Source organism: Tachyglossus aculeatus, chromosome 9 (genome assembly GCF_015852505.1).
Source record: "Tachyglossus aculeatus isolate mTacAcu1 chromosome 9, mTacAcu1.pri, whole genome shotgun sequence".
Taxonomy (NCBI): Eukaryota; Metazoa; Chordata; class Mammalia; order Monotremata; family Tachyglossidae; genus Tachyglossus; species Tachyglossus aculeatus.
The window spans coordinates 33568431-33592722 of record NC_052074.1 but is presented as its reverse complement, the minus strand read 5'-3'; the positions used below and the strand labels follow the sequence as shown (position 1 = coordinate 33592722).

The 24292-nt window shown below is 43.9% G+C and overlaps 1 protein-coding gene across 2 annotated transcripts in view; it reads right to left on the bottom strand.

The window, feature by feature from the left end:
• LDAH (lipid droplet associated hydrolase) overlaps positions 1–24292 on the bottom strand; it is a 209495-nt gene that overhangs the window by 138707 nt on the left and 46496 nt on the right. For both annotated transcript variants that reach the window (XM_038751343.1, XM_038751342.1), the window contains exon 3: positions 19564–19707. In XM_038751343.1, coding sequence (XP_038607271.1) covers positions 19564–19707 — 144 coding nt within the window. The remainder of the gene's footprint in view (positions 1–19563; positions 19708–24292) is intronic.

Here is a 24292-nt window from a genome sequence, read left to right as displayed (position 1 = left end):
CCAGCACTTAGTACAATGCTTGCACATAATAAGCACTTTTAGCAAATACCACAATTATTACTATTATTATTGGTGCACTGGCGAGAGCGTGGGCTTGGGAGTAAGACGGTCGTGGGCTCTAATCTCGGCCCCGCCACTCGTCTGCTGTGTGACCTTGGGCAAGTCACTTCGCTTCTCTGGGCCTCAGTTTCCTCATCTATAAAATGGGGATTGAGATTGTGAGTCCCAGGGACAGGGACTGTGTCCAACCCGATTTGCTTGTACCCACGCCAGCGCTTATACAGTGCCTGGCACATAGTAAGTGCTTAATAAATGCCATTTTTTAAAAAAAGATGCTTCAGAAGGCCGCTAGCCTGAGATCTCTCCTCACCAAACCATCATCATCAATCGTATTTATTGAGTGCTTACTGTGTGCAGAGCACTGTACTAAGCGCTTGGGAAGTACAAGTTGGCAACATATAGAGACAGTACACAGGCATTGGCCCTTACCTCGGCCACCCGCGATTAAACGCTGATTGCTAGACATTTGGTCAGAACCCCTTCCTACCTTTTAATGTACATGTGAATTCATCTGTATTCCTTTAAGATCACATTTTGAATTTTTTTAAGGCTTAACTGAACCTTTTTAAGTTTTTTAACTCTTTTAACTTTTAATTTTAACTTTTTTAAGGTTTCATATCTCTCTCAAAAGTCAAGATCGATAAAATGAACGGGTTCATTTTTCCTCTCTCCCTTGAATGTAGTAGGCAAGGATCAGGGAATAAGTCCACTTTTTCAAGGTATTAGCTAGGGAAGCTGTTCTCCATAGGTTACTCGGGAAATGAACGCATTAAAATGAGAAAAAAAGCACACGGGCCATACATATGGTTTTGGCTCCGACAAAACTTTTCGAGAACACGTGTACCTGGGAAACAATTCATAAGACAGTCAGGCGCAGTTTAAGGTGTTTTTAAAGGGTTGCTATTTTACTCGTTCCCATCGTGAAACGGGGTCAGTGACTCCAACTCCGGGCTTGATTTCTCCAAGGAAACAAAAGCGAATTAAATAGTCTTAGGTTGCCATAAACAGCTCCTTCTTCCTCTCTCCCTCTGGCTGTATTCAATTAGCAGGGCTGCGAAACTGGTAAAGCTAAAACTCTTTTGACTATTTTGAGATTTTCTCATTTAGATATCTCACCTGGGGGAATTCACACAAGCTACATCTTGTTGTCTTCTAGTGACTGGCAGAAGCATGTCAAATTCTCTTGGATTTGGGACCACATAACCCCGTTTTTCATCCATCTACGACCGCACCACAATGTACTACAGGCAGAACCCCGATTTAAGACACAGTTGGCTCCTGAAAGTTGGTGATCAGATAAACCTCCCCTCCTCACTGCCCACCCCCCAGCCTCTCCCACTCTTTAAACTTTCCTCTCTTCCCCCTCTCATTGCGGCTTTGAAAATTGTTTCCCCATTTCCCTGTGGCTTCCAGTGGCCCCTGACAACAGCCTGAATTCCTGGACCTACTGCCATAAAGGAAGCCAGTGTTGTCAAGTTGAAACCAGATAAACTCAGTAAACGTGGCTTGTCAACTCAAAACGTCTTAAGTCATGGGCTGTCTGTATTAATCCATCAATACTATCTGAGTGTAGTGTACTGAACTAAAACTTGGGAGTCCTTTTTGATCTCCCAACCTCCCATCTCTCCCCGCTACAGTGTGTACTTCACTTTGCTGCCCGGATCATCTTTCTATAGAAACGCTCTGGGCATGTCACCCCGCATCGTTGAAAATCTCCAGTGGTTGCCTATCAACCTTCATATGAGGCAAGAGTTCCTCACTATTGGCTTCAAAGCTCTCCATCACCTTGCCCTCTCCTACCTCACCTCCCTTCTCTCGTTCTACATCCCAGCCCGCACCCTCTGCTCCTCTGCCACTAACCTCCTCATTGTACCTCGTTCTCGCCTGTCCCTGGTCCATGTCCTACCTCTGGCCTGGATTGCCCTCCCTCCTCCTAACTGCCAAACTAGCTTTCTCCCCATCCTTCAAAGCCCTACTGAGAGCTCACCTCCTCCAGGATGCCTTCCCAGACTGAGCCCCCTTTGCCCCCCCTCCTCCCCATCACCCCTACTCCCTCCCTCTGCTCTACCCCTTCCCCATCCCACAGCACTTGTGTATATTTGTATATATTTATTTTTCTATTTATTTTATTAATGATGTGTACATATCTATCTGTATTAATGTCTGTCTCCCCCTCTAGACCGTGAGCTCGTTGTTGGGTAGGGACCATCTCTATGTTTCCAACTTGCTCTGGACACAGTAAGTGCTCAATAAATATGATTGAATGAATGACTTCCCACAGCACATATGTATCTATCTGTATATATCTGTAATTTCTTGTTTTATCTATTTGTATTAATGTCTGTCTCCCCCTCTAGACCGTGAGCTCGTTGTTGGGTAGGGACCGTCTCTATGTTTCCAACTTGTACTTCCCAAGCGCTCAGTACAGTGCTCTGCACACAGTAAGTGCTCAATAAATACGACTGAATGAATGACTCCCCACAGCACATATGTATCTATCTGTATATATCTGTAATTTATTGTTTTATCTATTTGTATTAATGTCTGTCTCCCCCTCTAGACCGTGAGCTCGTTGTTGGGTAGGGACCGTCTCTATGTTTCCAACTTGTTCTTCCCAAGCGCTTAGTACAGTGCTCTGCACACAGTAAGCGCTCAATAAATACGACTGAATGAATGACTCCCCACAGCACATATGTTTCTATCTGTATATATCTGTAATTTATTGTTTTATCTATTTGTATTAATGTCTGTCTCCCCCTCTAGACCATGAGCTCGTTGTTGGGTAGGGACCGTCTCTATGTTTCCAACTTGTTCTTCCCAAGCGCTTAGTACAGTGCTCTGCACACAGTAAGTGCTCAATAAATACAACTGAATGAATGACTCCCCACAGCGCATATGTTTCTATCTGTATATATCTGTAATTTATTGTTTTATCTATTTGTATTAATGTCTGTCTCCCCCTCTAGACCGTGAGCTCGTTGTTGGGTAGGGACCGTCTCTATGTTTCCAACTTGTTCTGCCCAAGCGCTTAGTACAGTGCTCTGCACACAGTAAGCGCTCAATAAATACGATTGAATGAATGACTCCCCACAGCACATATGTATCTATCTGTATATATCTGTAATTTATTGTTTTATCCATTTGTATTAATGTCTGTCTCCCCCTCTAGACCGTGAGCTCGTTGTTGGGTAGGGACCGTCTCTATGTTTTCAACTTGTTCTTCCCAAGCGCTTAGTACAGTGCTCTGCACACAGTAAGCGCTCAATAAATATGACTGAATGAATGACTCCCCACAGCACATATGTTTCTATCTGTATATATCTGTAATTTATTGTTTTATCTATTTGTATTAATGTCTGTCTCCCCCTCTAGACCATGAGCTCGTTGTTGGCAAGGGACCGACTCTATGTTTCCAACTTGTTCTTCCCAAGCGCTTAGTACAGTGCTCTGCACACAGTAAGTGCTCAATAAATACGACTGAATGAATGACTCCCCACAGCACATATGTTTCTATCTGTATATATCTGTAATTTATTGTTTTATCTATTTGTATTAATGTCTGTCTCCCCCTCTAGACCGGGAGATCGTTGTTGGGTAGGGACCGTCTCTACATGTTTCCAACTTGTACTTCCCAAGCGCTTAGTACAGTGCTCTGCACACAGTTAGCTCTCAATAAATACGACTGAATGAATGACTCCCCACAGCGCATATGTTTCTATCTGTATATATCTGTAATTTATTGTTTTATCTATTTGTATTAATGTCTGTCTCCCCCTCTAGACCGTGAGCTCGTTGTTGGGTAGGGACCGTTTCTATGTTTTCAACTTGTTCTTCCCAAGCGCTTAGTACAGTGCTCTGCACACAGTAAGCGCTCAATAAATACGATTGAATGAATGACTCCCCACAGCACATATGTATCTATCTGTATATATCTGTAATTTATTGTTTTATCTATTTGTATTAATGTCTGTCTCCCCCTCTAGACCATGAGCTCGTTGTTGGGTAGGGACTGTCTCTATGTTTCCAACTTGTTCTTCCCAAGCGCTTAGTACAGTGCTCTGCACACAGTAAGCGCTCAATAAATACGACTGAATGAATGACTCCCCAAAGCGCATATGTTTCTATCTGTATATATCTGTAATTTCTTGTTTTATCTATTTGCATTAATGTCTGTCTCCCCCTCTAGACCGTGAGCTCGTTGTTGGGTAGGGACCGTCTCTATGTTTCCAACTTGTTCTTCCCAAGCGCTTAGTACAGTGCTCTGCACACAGTAAGCGCTCAATAAATATGACTGAATGAATGACTCCCCACAGCACATATGTTTCTATCTGTATATATCTGTAATTTCTTGTTTTATCTATTTGTGTTAATGTCTGTCTCCCCCTCTAGACCGGGAGATCGTTGTTGGGTAGGGACTGTCTCTATGTTTCCAACTTGTTCTTCCCAAGCGCTTAGTACAGTGCTCTGCACACAGTAAGCGCTCAATAAATACGACTGAATGAATGACTCCCCAAAGCGCATATGTTTCTATCTGTATATATCTGTAATTTATTGTTTTATCTATTTGTATTAATGTCTGTCTCCCCCTCTAGACCGTGAGCTCGTTGTTGGGTAGGGACCGTCTCTATGTTTCCAACTTGTTCTTCCCAAGCGCTTAGTACAGTGCTCTGCACACAGTCAGCGCTCAATAAATATGACTGAATGAATGACTCCCCACAGCACATATGTATCTATCTGTATATATCTGTAATTTATTGTTTTATCTATTTGTATTAATGTCTGTCTCCCCCTCTAGACCATGAGCTCGTTGTTGGGTAGGGACCGACTCTATGTTTCCAACTTGTTCTTCCCAAGCGCTTAGTACAGTGCTCTGCACACAGTAAGCACTCAATAAATACGACTGAATGAATGACTCCCCATAGCACATATGTATCTATCTGTATATATCTGTAATTTATTGTTTTATCTATTTGTATTAATGTCTGTCTCCCTCTCTAGACCGTGAGCTCATTGTTGGGTAGGGACCGTCTCTATGTTTCCAACTTGTTCTTCCCAAGCGCTTAGTACAGTGCTCTGCACACAGTAAGCGCTCAATAAATACGACTGAATGAATGACTCCCCACAGCGCATATGTTTCTATCTGTATATATCTGTAATTTATTGTTTTATCTATTTGTATTAATGTCTGTCTCCCCCTCTAGACCGTGAACTCGTTGTTGGGTAGGGACCGTCTCTATGTTTCCAACTTGTTCTTCCCAAGCGCTCAGTACACTGCTCTGCACACAGTAAGCGCTCAATAAATACGATTGAATGAATATCTATAATTCTATTTATCTATTTTGATGCTATTGATGCCTGTCTGCTTGTTTTGTTCTGTTGTCTGTCTTCCCCTTCTAGACTGTGAGCCTGTTGTTGGGTGGGGATTGTCTCTATCTGTTGCCAAATTGTACTTTCCAAGTGCTTAGTACAGTGCCCTGCACACAGTAAGCCCTCAATAAATACAACTGAATGAATGAATGAATGAGAGTTCCACTTGGTAGACACAATCCCTGCCCTTGAGGAGCTTGTAATTTAGAAACACTACAGAGGAAAATGAATTCGGAGAATAGAAATCTCTGCAGAATCAGACTTTGTCGGCAGAAGACCTAGTGGTCCGGGTTCGGTGGAGAGAGCGGAAAGACAGGGAAAGAGATATAAAGCTGAGCCCCTTCCTTCCTCTCCCCTTCCTTCCTCTCCCCCTCGTCCCTCTCTCCATCCCCCCATCTTACCTCCTTCCCTTCCCCACAGCACCTGCATATATGTATATATGTTTGTATATATTTATTACTCTATTTATTTATTTATTTTATTTGTACATATCTATTCTATTTATTTTATTTTGTTAGTATGTTTGGTTTTGTTCTCTGTCTCCCCCTTTTAGACTGTGAGCCCACTGTTGGGTAGGGACTGTCTCTATATGTTGCCAATTTGTACTTCCCAAGCGCTTAGTACAGTGCTCTGCACATAGTAAGTGCTCAATAAATACGATTGATGATGATGATGATAAAGCTGAGACAAAAGGGTAAAAAGAGAGGGGAGGCAGCAGAGGTAGAAAGAGAAAAGTGACACTCTCACATACATTCATAATAATAATTATGGTATTTGTTAAGCACTTACTAAGTGCCAAGTAGTCTTCTAAGTGCTGGGGGAGATACAAGGTAATCGGGTTGTCCCACGTGGGGCTCACGGTCTTTCATTCATTCATTCAATCGTATTTATTGAGCGCTTACTGTGTGCAGAGCACAGTACTAAGGGCTTGGGAAGTCCAAGTTGGCAACATATGGAGACAGTCCCTACCCAACAGTGGGCTCACAGTCTAGAAGGGGGAGACAGAGAACAAAACCAAACATATTAACAAAATAAAAGAAATAGAATAAATATGTACAAATAAAATAAATAAATGGAGTAATAAATATGTACAAACACATATACATATATACAGGTGCTGTGGGGAGGGGAAGGAGGGGGAGAGGAAGGAGGGGGCTCAGTCTGGGAAGGCCTCCTGGAGGAGGTCTTAATCCTCATTTTACAGATGAGGTAACTGAGGTGCAGAAAAGTGAAGTGACTTGCCCGAAGTCACACAGCAGACAAGTGGTGGAGCTGAGATTAGAACCCACGTCCTCTGATTCCCAAGCCTGTGCTCTTGCCACTAGGCCATACACATCTCTCCGTCTCCCTCCCTCCGTCTCCCATTCCTCTCTCTCTCTTCCCTTCGACAACTTTCTGCTGGATGAGGAAAAGCAGATCCAGCTCTAGCACTCTGCTTCTCCTCTCCACTCTGATTGCCCTCAAAGCACACGGCATGTCTGGCCCCACACCCCTCCCGCATTAGATAATAATAATAAATATTATTATTATTATTATTATTATTATTATTATTATTATTATGGTATTTGTAAAGCCCTTACTATGTGTCAAGCTCTGTTCTAAGAGGCTGGGGTAACTACAAGATAATCGGGTTGGACGCAGTCCCTGTTCCACAACGGGACAGCCAGAGGAATGGGGATTTAATCCCCTTTTTACAGATGAGGTTACTGAAGCAGAACAGTTAAGTGTCTTGCCCCAGGCCACGAAGCAGACAAGCAGCAGAGTCAGGATTAGAACCCAGATCCTCTGACTCCCATTCACTCAATCGTATTTATTGAGCACTTACTGTGTGCACAGCACTGTACTAAGCGCTTGGGAAGTACAAGTCGGCAACATGTAGAGGCGGTCCCCACCCAACAACGGGCTCACAGTCTAGAAGCGGGAGACAGACCACGAAACAATGCATGTAGACAGGTGGCAAAATCATCAGAATAAATAGAATTATAGCTATATGCACATCATTACCAAAAGAAATAGAATAGTAAATATGTGACAGTAAATTAGAGTAATAAATCTGTACAATGGGGAGGGGAAGGAGGTAAGGCCCTTTCCACTAGGCCACACTGCTTCCCAACGTTTTAGATCAATTGTTTTCTTTGTTTTGTTCTGGCTATTTGTTAAGCGCTTACTATGTGTCAAGCACTGCTCTAAATGCTGGGGTAGATACAAGTTGATCAGATTGGTTAAAGTCGATGTCCCACGTGGGGCTCACAGTCTAAGTAGGAGGCCCTGAGTCTGTCTACTCTACTGTAGAACAGTGTGCTGTAGGAGGCACTTAATAACTGTGGTATTTGTTAAGCGCTCACTATGTGCCCGGCACTGTACTAAGCGCTGGGGTGGGCACAAGCAAATCGGATTGGACACGGTCCCTGTTCCACGTAGGGCTCGCAGTCTCAATCCCCATTTTACACATGAGGGAACTGTGGCTCAGAGAGTGAAATGACTTGCCCAAGGTCACACAGCAGAGAAGCGGCAGAGCTGGGATTCGAATCCATGACCATCTGACTCCCAGGACTGTGTTCTGCTGCTCCTAATAAATAGCATTTATTAAATGGCACTTAATAAAGGCCTTTGATTGATTCATTCATTCATTGGTATTTATTCATAATAATAATACTGATGGCATTGGTTAAGCGCTTAGCATGTGCAAAACACTGTTCTAAGCACTGGGGAGAATACAAGGTGATCAGGTTGTCCCACGGGGGGCTCACAGTCTTAATCCCCATTTTACAGATGAGGTAACTGGGGCACAGTGAAGTTAAGTGACTTGCCCAAGGCCACACAGCTGGCAATTGGCAGAGCCGGGATTTGAACCCATGACCTCTGATTCACAAGCCTGGGCTCTTTCCATTGAGCCACGCTGCTTCTCATTCATTCAATCGTATTTATTGAGTGCTTACTGTGTGCAGAGCACTGTACTAAGCGCTTGGGAGACTACAATACAACAATCAATGGGCACATTCCCCGCCCACAATGAGCTTGCCGTCTAGAGGACGAGCTTACAGTCTGAGCACCTAATGAATCATCATCATCAATCGTATTTATTGAGCACTTACTGTGTGCAGAGCACTGTACTAAGCGCTTGGGAAGTACAAGTTGGCAACATATAGAGACAGTCCCTACCCAACAGTGGGCTCACAGTCTAAAAGGGGGAGGCAGAGAACAAAACCAAACATACTAACAAAATAAAATAAATAGAGCCTTCTCTAAGTGGCTTAGAGAAGCAGTGTGGCTCAGTGGAAAGAGTACAGGCTTTGTAGTCAGGGGTCATGGGTTCGAATCCCAGCTCTGCCAATTGTCAGCTGGGTGACTCTGGGCAAGTCACTCCTCTGGGCCTCAGTTCCCTCATCTGGAAAATGGGGATTGAGACTGAGCCCCCCATGGGACAACCTGATCTCCTTGTAACCTCCGCAGCGCTTAGAACAGTGCTCTGCACATAGTAAGCGCTTAATAAATGCCATCATTATTATTATTAACAGGCCAGGCCCAGGTCCAAGACCTGAATGTAGAGAACTACTAAGAGTTTGTGAAAGTACAATAAAAGAAAAAAAAATAAGGTCCATAGGCGGGTACAAATCATACATGTGCTGTGGGAAAACAGAAGGAAAAACAGAAATATAACTACAAGTAAACTACAAGGGAAAAAAATAAAACTGAATATGCAAATAATTAGAATAAATAAACCAATATCCATGCAAATGTTTCTGGTGGCATATGCCCTCTCGGGAAGGGGAAGATTGTTTGGGAAGGGACCCAGAGAGGAGGTGGGTGGGGGAGTGAGCTGGTGAGATGGAGAAACCGACAGTTAAAACGACAGTTAAAATGTTAGTTAAAATGTTAGTTTGTGAGGAGCAAAGAGTTGGAGCTGGTGTAAGCAAAAGGTACAAAGTGAAGAGCTCTGAATCCACTGATCAGGAATTTCTGTTGGAAGCTGCGAAAAATGAGTAGCCTTTGAAGGTTGGAGAGCACAGCGAAGTCACTTCACTTCTCTGTGCTTCAGTCACCTCATCTGTAAAACGAGGATTGAGATTGTGAGCACCGTGGGACAAAGACCGGGTCCAACCCGATTTGCTTGTATCCACCCCAGGGCTTAGCACAGTGTCAGGCACATAGTAAGCGCTTAACAAATACCACAGTGATGCTGCCTGGATGTCTCTTTAGAAAAAGGATCCGCGCATATGTGTAGTGAAGAATGAAGACGGAAGAGAGGAAGGGTCACCGTTAGAAGACCGATGAAGTAATCCACACAGGAGGACTGGTGGACAAAACATGGGCCTGGGAAGCAGAAGGAACTGAGTTCTAATCCCGGCTCCTCCGCTTGCCTGTTGTGTGGTCTTGGGCAAGTCACTTCACTTCTCTGAGCCTCAGTTACCTCATCTGTAAAATCAATCAATCAATCAATCGTATTTATTGAGCGCTTACAGTGTGCAGAGCACTGTACTAAGCGCTTGGGAAGTCCAAGTTGGCAACATATAGAGACAGTCCCTACCCAACAGTGGGCTCACAGTCTAAAAGGGGGAAACACGATTGTGAGCCCGATGTGGGACAGGGACTGTGTCCAACCTGATTAAGTTGTATCTACTCCAGGGCTTGGGCACATAGTAAGTGCTTAAGAACTACCATATTTTTTAAACAGGTGGTGGTGGGGGCCGGGGAATGATGAGAGCTGGTACCAAGGAGGTGGTCGAAAGGGTGTAGAGAAAGGGGCAGTGAAAAAGGCACTGAAGCATAAAAGATGAGCCCCCAGATTGCACGCTTCGGGGGGCAGGGAGCGCGGTGATACTGCGTGAAAGGAAAAGGAAGGGAGGGTGGAATGAAGAAGAAGATTTCAGCTTTGTCATATTGAGTCTACGGTGCTGGTAAGATCAATCAATCAATCAATCGTACTTATTGAGCGCTTACTGTGTGCAGAGCACTGTACTAAGCGCTTGGGAAGTACAAGTCAGCAACACATAGAGACAGTCCCTACCGTAAGATGGCAGGGAGGCCAGAGGAATGGTGAAATTGTAAAGCAAGCGAGGTCAAGCGAATTGAAGTCATTGGGCCAGCCACAAAGGGGTGAGAGTTAAAGGCATGTGAGTGGATAAGCGCCCCAAATGAAGGCATGAAGAGTCAGAAGAGAAAGGAACCCAGTTCGGAGTGTCACGGGACACGGAATCAGGCAGGAAAACGTCACTGCTTAACAAGCCCTTAAATAGAACAGATGGTGATTCCTAGCAAAGTAACATCCATGAGGAGTGAGGAAAAAAAGAGATGATGTCACAATTTCATGAGTGAATTTGAGCCTTTAATTCTTTAAGCTTTATTTATATGACTTCTTTCACCCAAATAATGTCAACTATGGTATGAAAACTGTTACATTGTCATTGGGTTTGTTTTTTAATACACTTGAACTGCTGCTTTTCTTTACTGGTTTGTTTCTATGTTAGTCTGCTAGAAACTGAGTGCAACGTACTTTCTCTGTGCTCCATTTTAACTCCTTCTGAACGTCTGACTTGGGATTTTTCGTAACAAAGTTGCCGACAAACAGAGCTCTAGCACTAAATCAGTGCTGGACTTTCTACTTCTAATTCCCCCAATTTGTTTCTCACACTTCTTTTCGCACAAAATTGCTCCCTTCTGAAACTGGTGAACATCTGTTCTCCCTATTGTACTTAATTTATTATTGTGATAATGTGACGCAACCGGAGTGGATTTTTAGCTGTTCATAATTCTCTCATGTGTTAATGTGAAGTAAAACACATTATTCCCTTTAAACTTTCAAGGTCTGTGCTTTTTTCCACACTGATCTTCCATTTTTTAAACCGGTATCATACGTGAGAACCCCTGCACCTGAAACTGACATTAATTTTGGATGAGGAACAGTACAATTATTGCCCTCTATTGCTTATTCAGTTTTTATTGATCACCTACTGTGTCCGCTGATCAAGTACTGTGTGCATGAGCATTATTATACTAGGTGTTTGAGACAGCAAATTAAAAGCAAAAAGTAGAGTCCTCACCCTTGAGAATTTAATGGGATTTTACAATCTAATTTTTCTTGCTCATAATGAATTCAGAGCTTTTTTCCTGACATTATTGGTAATTATCTTTCAACCACTTGTAAATAAATCAACTAATCAATCAACGGTAGTTTTTGAGCACTTACTGTGCGCAGAACACTACAGTAAGTGCTTGGAAGAGTATAACAAAACAAGAGAAGAAGAAGAAGAAAGAAGAAGAAGAAAGAAGAAGAAGAAAGAAGAAGAAGAAAGAAGAAGAAGAAGAAGAAGAAAGAAGAAGAAGAAAGAAGAAGAAGAAGAAGAAGAAGAAGAAGAAGAAGAAGAAAGAAGAAGAAGGAGAAGAAGAAGAATGATGGTTTTTAAGCACTTACTATGTGCAAAGCACTGTTCTAAGCACTGGGGTAGATACAAGGCTATCAGGTTGTCCCATGGGGGGCTCACAGTCTTAATCCCCATTTTACAGATGAGGTAACTGAGGCACAGAGAAGTTAAGTGACTTGCCCAAAGTCACACAGCTGACAAGTGGTAGAGCCGGGATTAGAACCCACGATCTCTGACTCCCAAGCCCGGGCTCTTTCCACTAAGCCATGCTGCTTCTAAAATAAGCAATGTATGAACTACACATTACTTGCCTTAAGAAATTGGAAATTTTCAAGTAGAAAATAGTTTCCACGTTTTGTCTACTGTCTAGCCTGAGTTGATGTGAATAATTATGGGTGACTATGAAATGAGTGTCCGCCCATCAGAGTCATAGTGCATGGGACGGTAACACTGATTTAGAAAAGCATATAATAATAATAATAATAATAATGATGGCACTTGTTAAGCGCTTACTATGTGCGAAGCACTGTTCTAAGTGCTGGGGATCAATCGTATTTATTGAGCGCTTACTGTGTGCAGAGCACTGTACTAAGCGCTTGGGAAGTACAAGTTGGCAACATATAGAGACAGTCCCTACCCAACAGTGGGCTCGCAGTCTAGAAGGGGAGATACAAGGTGATCAGTTTGTCCCATGCGGGGCTCACAGTCTTAATCCCCATTTTACAGATGAGGGAACTGAGGCTCAGAGAAGTTAAGTGACTTGCCCAAGGTCACACAGCAGACATGTGGCGGAGCCGGGATTAGAACCCAAGACCCCGACTCCCAAACCCGGGCTCTTTCCACTGAGCCACACTGCTCACTGTGCTCTCAAAATTTTCCGTTGACATTTCCACAGGAAACACAACTGTTCTTACTGCTTGTCTCCTAGTGAGAAATATGTTAGCACAATTATGTTCCCATAAAGTCTATTAAGTGAAAAAAGAGAACAAGCATCAGTGTCATGGTGTTAATCCAGTGTGTATGCTTCGAATTTGCATCACTCTTCTGAGCAAAAACTGTGTCAATCAATCAATCAATGGTATTTATTGAGCGCTTACTGTGTGCAGAGCACTGTACTAAGCGCTTGGGAAGTACAAGTTGGCAACATATAAGCCGTGTCCTAAGTAGTTCAAACCTGACATCTCTCAGAGGCCTTCCCCGATTAAGCTCTCTTTTCCCTGATTCCCTTCGCCTTCTGGGTCACCTATGCAATCGATCAACGGCATTTACTGAGCGCTTACTATGTGCAGAGCACTGTATTAAGCTCTCGGAAATACAAAAGAATTAGCAGACACTGCACTTGGAACTGTACCGTTGGAGCACTTGATATTCGCCCTTCCCTCGGCCTTAGAGCACTTATCAATCAATCAATCAATCGTATTTATTGAGCGCTTATTGTGTGCAGAGCACTGTACTAAGCTTATGCATATCAGTAATTTATTGATTTATATGAATGTCTGTCTCCCAATCTAGACTGAAAGCTCCTTGTGGGCAGGGCACATGTCGGTTGTAACGCACTCTCCCAAGCCCGTAAAACCGTGCTCTGCATCCAGTAAGCACTCAATAAATACCATTGATTGATTGATTATAAGTCGGAGCCCTCTTGACATCGTTACGGCTTTCCTACAGGGGCTGAAGGACGCCACCAATTAACTGTGTGAGCTGGGGTTTAGAAATGTCTGCGTCACGGGACAAACGAGGAGAAGAAATACCAGCAGGATGCCCAAATAACAGCTGTACGGGGCACTCCCATTTGGAAACCAAATCAGTAAGTCAGGGGCATTTATTGAACTCTTCTGTACGGAGCACTGTGCTAAGTGACTGGGAGAGTACAATATCACAGAGTTGGGAAATCCATTCCCTGCCCACGAGAAGCTTAGAGTCTAGAGGCGTAGTAGGTAGGACACCGGCTTGGGAATCTGAACGTCATGGGTTCTAATTCCAGCTCCTCCACTTGTCTGCTTTGTGACCTTGGGCCAATCACTTCACTTCTCTGGGCCTCAGTTACCTCATCTGTAAAATGGGGACAGAGACTGTGAGCCCCACATAGGACAACCTGATTACCTTGTATCAACTCCAGTGCTTAGAACAGTGCTTGGCACATAGTAAGCACTTAACAAATGCCATCGTCATTATTCTTCTTCTTATTAGACAGTTGCTCTCCCCCATTTTGAAACCTTATTCATCAATCATCATCAATCGTATTTATTGAGCGCTTACTGTGTACTGAAGGCATATCTCCTCCAAGAAGCCTTCCCTGATTAAGCCCTCCTCTCCTCTTCATCCACTCCCTTCTGTGCTGCTCTTACTTGCTCGTTCATTCATCCTCCTTCCCATCCCCACAGCTCATACATATATATCTGTAATTTATTTATATTAATGTTTGTCTCCCCGACTAGACTGTGAGCTCATTGCGGGCAGGAATTTGTCTGTTTGCTGTTATAGCGTACTCTCCCAAGAGCTGAGGACAGTGCTTTGTACACAGCAAGCGCTCAATAAATACAACTGAATAATAATAATAATAATAATAATAATAATAATAATAATGTTGGCATTTGTTAAGCGCTTACTATGTGCAAAGCACTGTTCTAAGCGACTGAATGAATGAATGAAAGGATCAAGGCCAGCGACATATCCTGAGGAAGAAGGAGGTGGGAAGCTGGGCCTGGGGGTTTTCTCTGAGAATTAATATTCACATTCTAAATGAAGGCAAAATGTAATATATTCATGAATTTGAAACACACTGGTAATAAAAAAACAAATTTCTGGACTGGGAAGGAGGCAAGAGTTATTTCTGATGTTTTAAGATCTGTGTGAGATAAAAAACAATCTCTCTCTTCTTTCTAAATATCCAAATATACGTTTTAGTGGGAGGTTGATCACCTTCGAAAATACAAGATAAAATGTTAAAAATTCTTGCTGCATAGTTCATTGTACCAACTGGCATTAAGCTTTAAGATACAAAACAAACAGGGGACACTGCCTTCGAAAACAGAAAAATTCCAAAATGAGACATTTCCTGATGCTGTGATTTGTGATTTCCCAGGTGCTCATTTCATCCAATAATGAAAACCTGAACTATTGTACAAGGTGTTAGGAGCCTTGGGAAATCTCTTCTCCCAGTGCCAAGGTGTTAATGTTGTTTGGCTTGGAGTTTGCCGTTGGACTGGAATGTTTAGTGGCAATTAGACCGAAATACCCTGAAATTCCAGCTTTCACTTTCATCTTGAACACTTCGGATGGCTCGGCCCAGGGCTAAAAATTGAGGTGCGAATCTTTCATGAGAAATCTTACAGTACCATTAGTACGAGTAGTTTTGGATACAGGTAGATTAACTCTTGGATACACTTAAAAGTATCACAGAGTGCAATGAAGTGCTTCCCAAAGAGGGTAACCGCCCCGCAGAAGCAGCGTGGCTTCGTGGAAAGAGCCTGGGCTGGGGAGCCAGGGGTCGTGGGTTCTAATCCCAGCTCCGCCACTTCAACCAATCAATCAATCGTATTTATTGAGCGCTTACTGTGTGCAGAGCACTGTACTAAGCGCTGGGGAAGTACAAGTCGGCAACACATAGAGACAGTCCCTACCCAACGGCGGGCTCACAGTCTAGAAGGGGGAGACAGAAGACAAAACCATACTAACAAAATAAAATAAATAGAATAGATATGTACAAGATAGAGTAATATGTACAAATATATATACATATAATAATAATAATAATGTTGGCATCTGTTAAGCGCTTACTATGTGCAAAGCACTGTTCTAAGCGCTTGGGGGATACAAAGTGATCAGGTTGTCCCACGTGGGGCTCGCAGTCTTAATCCCCATTTTACAGATGAGGTAACTGAGGCTCAGAGACGTTAAGTGACTTGCCCAAGGTTACACAGCAGACATGTGGCGGAGCCGGGATTCGAACCCATGACCTCTGACTCCAAAGCCTGTGCTCTTTCCACTGAGCCACGCTGCTTCTCTACATACATACAGGTGCTGTGGGGAAGGGAAGGAGGTAAGCTGACACACTTGTCAGCTGTGTGACTTTGGGCAGGTCATTTCACTTCTCTGTGCCTCAGCTACCTCATCTGTACAATGGGGATTAAGACTGTGAGCCCCGCGTGGGACAAGCTCATTACCTTGTATCGACCCCAGCGCTTAGACCAGTGCTTGACCAGGGAAATAATCCCCTCCTGCCTTCTACTACCCACTCTGACTTGAACAGCCCTGACTTCTGGAAGTCTGATGAAATATTTAATCGATTCCAAGACCTCTTTCTTAATGGTTATTTTCATGGCCCCACGTAGTCATTAGCTAATTGCAAAAAGAGAGAAAAAGCCCTATTCGAGCAAGTCAGGAAAGCAGTAGGCTGCCTCTAATAATTAAATTTAGCTCTCCATCTTCCCTTCGCCCCTCTTCCTGACCCAACATCAAACATTATGTTGCCAACTTGTACTTCCCAAGCGCTTAGTACAGTGCTCTGCACACAGTAAGCGCTCAATAAATAAGATTGATTGATTGATTGATTGCTCGGCACATAGTAAGCGTTTAACAAATGCCATTATTATTATTATTATGGTTAGAACAGTGCTTGGCACATAGTAAGCGCTTAGCAAATACCATAAAACAAAAAAGATTAAACTACAGCATCAGCCTCTCGTTGGCCCTGATTTCTTCTCGCACCACTTGCAATGTCTCTGCTGGTTGGGGCCAAGGAGACAGGATTTCCCCTGTCCCGGCCGACGGCTCCTGCCCCTTGCCTCGGCTCTAGTCAACAGAACCCGCTTTTTCTCTCTCTCCACCCCGGAATCTTCAGCGGTCTACACTGCTGCCTCCGATTCACCCACTTCTCTCGGCCAGAGAAAGCCGAAGTGGGGCAAATGAGCTCCCTCGCCTGAACTCGGCGCCCAATTCACAACAAAAGGCAACGAGCTTCCTTTTGAGTCTTGGGGAGCGGAGGACAGAGGGCCTATGGATGCTTTGAGTCTACAGCCACCCGACACTGGAACCCCAGCAGAGAAGCTCTGAGAAGCAGCGGGGACTCATCATCATCATCATCATCATCATCATCATCAATTGTATTTATTGAGCGCTTACTATGTGCAGAGCACTGTACTAAGCGCTTGGGAAGTACAAATTGGCAACATATAGAGACAGTCCCTACCCAACAGTGGGCTCACAGTCTAAAAGGGGGAGACAGAGAACAAAACCAAACATACCAACAAAATAAAATAGAATAGATATGTACAAATAAATTAAATAAATAAATAGAGTAAAAAAATATGTACAAATATATATACATATATACAGGTGCACTCCCCCCTTCTAGACCGTGAGCCCGTTGTTGGGTCGGGATTGTCTCTGTTGCCGAATTGTACTTTCCAAGCGCTTAATACAGTGCTCTGAACACAGTAAGCGCTCAATAAATATGACTGACTGCCCGAGTGAATTAATGAATTAATTACTTAAAGAAAGGGACAGAGTCGCAGCAGAGCTGGGTTCTAAAACCAGCTTCGCCACTTGTCTGCTGCGTGATCTTGGGTAACTCATTTCCGCCACCAGTAAAATGAGGATGAAGACTGTGAGCCCCTAGTGGGTTTTGGACTGTGTCCGACCTGATTAGCTTGTATCTTCTCCGGAGTTTAGTACAGTGCCTCAGTACAAAGCAGGTGCTTAACAAATACTGTGGGGAAAAAAAAAGCTCTGGGTGAGAAGATAAGGGGAGTTTTGACAAATCTGCAGCTCCATGAAGCCACAGGTGCCTGGTTCGGAGGGGTGGGTGGGGGAGAGATGGGGTTGGGAAGCTGGTTGTGTCCCCCTGGCACTGAGAAGAGCCAATCCCCAGGACATCGCCATTCAGCCGCTGTCTACAGCAATAAAAGGCGACTCAGTCAACTAGCCCAGCTGGCAAACAAAAATCTGAAAAGACCCCTTCATCTTGAAGGAAGAATAATAATAATAATGGTATGTGTTAAGGGCTTAATATGTGCAAAGCACTGTTCTAAGCGTTGAGGAGGCTACAAGGCGATCAGGTTGTCCCACGTGGGGCTCACAGTCTTCATCCCCATTTTCCAGATGAGGTAACTGAGGCCCCGAGAAGCGAAGTGACTTGACCAAAGTCACACAGGCTGACAATTGGCGGAGCCGGGATTTGAACCCATGACCTCTGCCTCCAAAGCCCGGGCTCTTTCCGCTGAGCCACGCTGCTTCTCTATGCCCCCAGCTTATCACGCACCTCCACCAATCTGACTTTCACCAACTGGACCGGGCAGGGTGAGGACGCCCCAATCCTTCTGGGGGAGAAGGAAGAAGACGCCTTCCGGAGAAGCAGCATGGCCCAGTGGCGGGAGCACGGGCTTCGGAGTCAGAGGACATAGGCTTTAATCCCAGCTCCTCCACTGGTCTGCTATGTGACCTCGAGCAAGTCACTTCTCTGCGCCTCAGTTACCTCATCTGGAAAATGGGGATGAAGACTGTGAGCCCCACGTGGGCCACCCTGATTACCGTGCTTAGAACAGGGCCTGGCGCGTAGTAAGCGCTTAACAAATTCCAAAATTACCTGTATTATTTATTATGCCTTATTTGAGTTGATCAATCAATCCCTGGCATCGATTGCGCACTTACTGCATGCAGAGCGCTTGGGAGAGTACAATACCACAGAGTTGGCAGACACGTTCCCTGCCCACAGTGAGCTTGCGGTCTAGAAGGGGAGAATGCCATAAATTACGGATATCTACCGAGGTATACCCCTCTCAGGCTCGCACCTGAAGAGTTTCCAGTCCTCTACCAGTCTCGACTATGGGAGGGAGAGTCAGGCAGAGTCCTACCCATTCCATTCATCATCAATCGTATTTACTGAGCGCTTACTATGTGCAGAGCACTGTACTAAGCGCTTCCATTCCTAGCTTGGACAGGTGGAAGGCGATCTGCTACAAGTCAAAACTCACCTGTGCTGGGCCGCAGCGGCACGGCAGAGAGTCGAGGGCAGAGACTCACGTTTACCGCCCGAAAGGAGGCAATGGTGAACCTCTTCCATCTTATCAATCTGTTGCCGAACTGTACTTTCCAAGTGCTTAGAACAGTGCTCCGCACACAGTAAGCGCTCAATAAATATGCATGAATTCTATTCCGAGCATTCCAGTATAATTTTGGCTGTTTTGCACCACACCTTTCCTGAAATGACAACGAACCTGGCAAGGAATTCTACCACAGAACTGAACTGCCATGGATTTGATTAGATAACTGGGCAGTTAAACTATTCTGCATTAGTACCTATCATATCGCTGATCTCTAAAAATATTACAATTCCTTTTTCATGCCTAATTAGTGTCATTATATACCTCTTCCTCCCTTCAAGGCCCTACTGTGAGATCACCTCCTCCAGGAGGCCTTCCCAGACTGAGCCCCTTCCTTCCTCTCCCCCTCGTCCCCCTCTCCATCCCCCCCATCTTACCTCCTTCCCTTCCCCACAGCACCCGTATATATGTATATATGTTTGTACATATTTATTACTGTATTTACTTTACTTGTACATATCTATTCTATTTATTTTATTTTGTTAGTATGTTTGGTTTTGTTCTCTGTCTCCCCCTTTTAGACTGTGAGCCCACTGTTGGGTAGGGACTGTCTCTATATGTTGCCCATTTGTACTTCCCAAGCGCTTAGTACAGTGCTCTGCACAGAGTAAGTGCTCAATAAATACGATTGATGATGATGATGATTATATGATTAAGAAAAATAGTATTACCATTAAGGGTCTCCACCACCTTCGTGCCACCTGGGGCCATAATGTGTCCCGCATGGCTGATGACCCAAACTGGATAACGCTTGCGGAGTCCAGCGTATAACGCCTTCAGAAATGGTATATAAAAGCCAGCAATTCCCGGGTTTCCTGTAAAAAGGAAAACATGTTAAAGAGAGAGTTATTCTTCTAGAATTAACCAAACAAGATGACTTGCTATGCAATTCCTTTTGGTATTGTCATTTACTAATTTTGACTATCATCGTGGAAACCTCTTTGGGGCAGAAGAACTTCAACGGATTATCTGGCGCCCGAAAAGCACAATCTCCTTCTAATCCCGGCTCCGCCACTTGTCTGCTGTGTGACCTTGGTTAAGTCACTTCACTTCTCTGTGTCTCAGTGACCTCATCTGTCAAATGGGGAGAGAGACTGAGTCCTATGTGGGACAGGGCCTGTATCCAACCCGATTTCCTTGTATCCACTCCAGCACTTAGTACAGTGCCTGGCACACAGTAAGCACTTAATGAACACCACAATTATTACTACTGTCTGCTCTGTGACCTTGGGCAAGTCACTTCACTTCTCTGTGCCCAAGTTACCTCATCTGTCAAATGGGGTCTCTATATGTTGCCAATTTGTACTTCCCAAGCGCTTAGTACAGTGCTCTGCACATAGTAAGCGCTCAATAAATACGATTGATGATGATGATGGGGTTTGAGACTACGAGCCCCGCGTGGGACAAGGGACTGTGTCCGACCTGATTTGCTTCTACCTACCCCAGCGTTTAGTACAGTGCCTGGCACACAATCAGTGCTTAGCAAATACCATAATTTTATTCACTAGAACTCGAGTTCCTTCTCCTGCCTGGCTTATTTAACTGCTTTTTCCTAATATTACTTAAAAACTTTTGTAATTTTGCATCTTTATAGGTTCCGAAAAGGACAGGCACAGAGAACTCTCTGGAGGTTTATGCCACACTAAAGGAGTCCAGATTTTAGTGGGATATAATTATCAATCAGTCGATCAAACAATAGTCTTTATGCAGAGCAAAGCACTAAGCATTTAGGAGATTATAAGAAAGCAGAGTCGATAGAGAATCATTTAGGTTACAAGAAAGTAGAGTCCATAGAGAGTCCCTGCCCTCAGGGAACTTAGCTCTTACAGGGGGAGACAGACAATAAAATAAATTTGGTTATGAAACCTCAACATGAGTTCGAATATCCTTTCTTTGACCATAGAGGTATATAATAATGTTGGTATTTGTTAAGTGCTTACTCTGTGCCAAGCACTGTTCTAAGTGCAGGGGTGGATACAAGGTAATCAGGTTGTCCCACGTGGGGCTCACAGTCTTAATCCCCATTTTACAGATGAGGTAACTGAGGCACAGAGCTGTTAAGTGAATAAACAGCAGCGTGGCTCGGTGAAAAGAGCCCGGGCTTCGGAGTCAGAGGTCATGGGTTCAAATCCCGGCTCCGCCAACTGTCAGCTGTGTGGCTTTGGGCAAGTCACTTAACTTCTCTGTTCATTCATTCATTCAATCGTATTTACCGAGCGCTTACTGTGCGCAGAGCACTGTACTAAGCGCTTGGGAAGTCCAAGTTGGCAACATATAGAGGCGGTCCCTACCCATCAGCGGGCTCACAGTCTAGAAGTGGGGGGGAGTCAGTTACCTCATCTGTAAAATGGGGATTAAAACTGTGAGTCCCCCGTTGGACAACCTGATCACCTTGTAACCTCCCCAGCGCTTAGAACAGTGTTTTGCACATAGTAAGCATTTAACAAATACCATTATCGTTATTATTATTATTATTATTACTGTTTGTCAGTAGCAGTAGTGATGGATTGCACTGAGTCGGGTCCCAAAGGATATATTCCCTGTCTGTCCTTTTGTATTGTACTTACCTCAGCTCTTAGCACAGGCTTGGGAGCCAGAGGACGTGGGTTCTAATCCTGCCTCTGCCACTTGACTGCTGTGTGACCTTGAGCAAGCCACTTAACTTCTCTGTGCCTCAGTTACCTCATCTGTAAAATGGGGATTAAGATGGTGAGCCCCACGTGGGACAACCTGCTTACCTTGTATCTACCCCAGCGCTTAGAACATGCTTGGCACATAGCAAGCACTTCAGAAATATTATTATTATTATTATTATTTATATTATTATTATTATTATAAGTGATTTGGCCCAAGTCACAGAGCATAGGAGTGGCAGAGTCGAGATTAGAACCCAGATGTCCTGATTCCCGGGCCTGTGCTCTTTCCAACAGAAATGATTCCCAGTCCTGGCTTTATTTGGATGGGCGCCCTAAATACGGTGAGTATCCATCACCTCAAATTTCAATCAAACGTATTTAATCATCATCATCATCATCATCATCAATCGTATTTATTGAGCGCTTACTATGTGCAGAGCACTGTACTAAGTGCTTGGGAAGTACATATTGGCAACATAGAGAGACAGTCCCTACCCAACAGCGGGCTCACAGTCTAAAAGGGGGAGACAGAGAACAAAACCAAACATACTAACAAAATAAAATAAATAGAATAGATATGTACAAATAAAATAAATAAATAAATAAATAGAGTAATATATATTTAATGAGCACTTACTGTGTGCAGAGCACTGTACTAAGTGCTCGGGAAAGCACAATACAATGGAGTTGGGAGACACGTTTCCTGCCCATAACGGCTAGCAAATTGATAGCTTTGCCTACTTTTACACTATCTGCAACTACCAGAATGACAACCTTGAATTCTGTTGTGCTGGACTCTCTCAAGTGCTTAGTACAGCATCTGCACATAATAATAATAAAAATAATAATAATAATAATAATAATAATAATAAGCGCTCAATATAAATATCACTGATGGCCTGATTGGCATTCTTCACAGTACGTACCCATCCATGGTACAAAAATTCCCCAATGAAGGAACACTATAAGTGAGCATCTCAGTGATCAAAGTCTAGGCCTGAAACAGAAATAATAATAATAACAATGATGATGATGATGATGGTATTTGTTCAGTGCCTACTACGGGTCAAGCGCTGGGGTAGATACGAGCTAATCAGGTTGGACACAGTCCCTGTCCCACACGGGGTTTACAGTTTTAATCCCCATTTTCCAGACGAGGTAACTGAGGCACAGAGAAGTTAAGTGCCTTGCCCAAGGTCACACAGCCGACAAGCAGTGCAGGTGGGATTGGAACCCAGATCCTTCTGATTCCCAGGCTGGTGCTCTCCCCGTTGCGTGCAAGGATGCTGGGATGACCATCAGAGTGGTCAACGGGTACAGCCAAGTGAATAGGCATTGACGAGGCGAGTGTAGGAAGGGAAATGAAGCGCTTAGTACAGCGTTCTGCACCCAGTAAGCACCCCGTAAATACAACTGATGGATTGAAATGAAGGCCCCTTGGAGGAGATGTGATTTTAGAAGGGTTGAACATTATGGAACACTTCACGAATTTGTGCGTCATTCCCAGGCCAGGTCCATGCTCATCTTTTCTCTATTATTCCCAATTTGTCGGATGCTCACGCTTAGTTTGGGGCTCAGCTTTCTGCATAGAAGATTTCTTTGCCCGATTCATTTATTCATTCATTCGATCGTATATATTGAGCGCTTACTGTGTGCAGAGCACTGTACTAAGCGCTTGGAAAGTACAAGTCGGCAACATATAGAGACGGTCCCTACCCAACAGCGGGCTCACAGTCTAGAAGGGGGAGACAGACAACAAAACCAAACATATTAACAAAATAAAACAAAATAAATATGTACAAGTAAAATAGAGTAAGAAATATTTACAAACATATATATATATACACAGGTGCTGTGGGGAGGGGAAGTAGGTAAGACGGGGGGATACATTCATTCATTCTTTCAATCGTATTTATTGAGCGCTTACTGTGTGCAGAGCACTGTACTAAGCGCTTGGAAAGTACAAGTCGGCAACATATAGAGACGGTCCCTACCCAACAGCGGGCTCACAGTCTAGAAGGGGGAGACAGACAACAAAACAAAACACATCAACAAAATAAAATAAATAGAATAAATATGTACAAGTAAAATAAAAAGAGTAATAAATATTTACAAACATATATATACAGGTGCTGTGGGGAGGGGAAGGAGGTAAGACGGGGGGATTCTTTCGATCGTATTTATTGAGCGCTTACTGTGTGCAGACCTTCTAACAATAACCAGATCATTCTATCAAAGTCAATGAACAAATCGTGCCCGAATTAATCAGCAGGAATTGGGCAACCCTGATATCTGGTCCTCCCTTCTAATACATTTTGGATCCTTTATTCTGACCACATCCCTTGCTCGTCTTGAAACGGCCACTGCCTTCAAAAACCTGGTTTTCTAGTCTAGAAAAAGGTTCCAGATGTAACTGGAATTTACTTTCGCCGTCTCTAAAGAATGCCGCCTGAATTTAGTACCTGCGTATCGATTACAGAGGCTCCTGGTGCGGTTGGACCTATTCCAACCCAGACCTATCCTGATTTAGTGCCACCCGGGTAAAGCTAATATGTGCAGTCGGAGCAAGTTGATAAATACGGTACTGGAGGGTCGAGCAATGAGGGATCCTTCCTTTCCTGCCTCTGATTCTCGCTCACCCAGAGGTCAGAATTGTGATTTTCAAGCATCAGATTTCCCTCGCTTTTCTCCACCAAAAGCCAAAAGTTGCTTCTTGGGTCAAATAAAACCTTCTAACCAGTTAAGGCTCTTTCCCTATTACCCT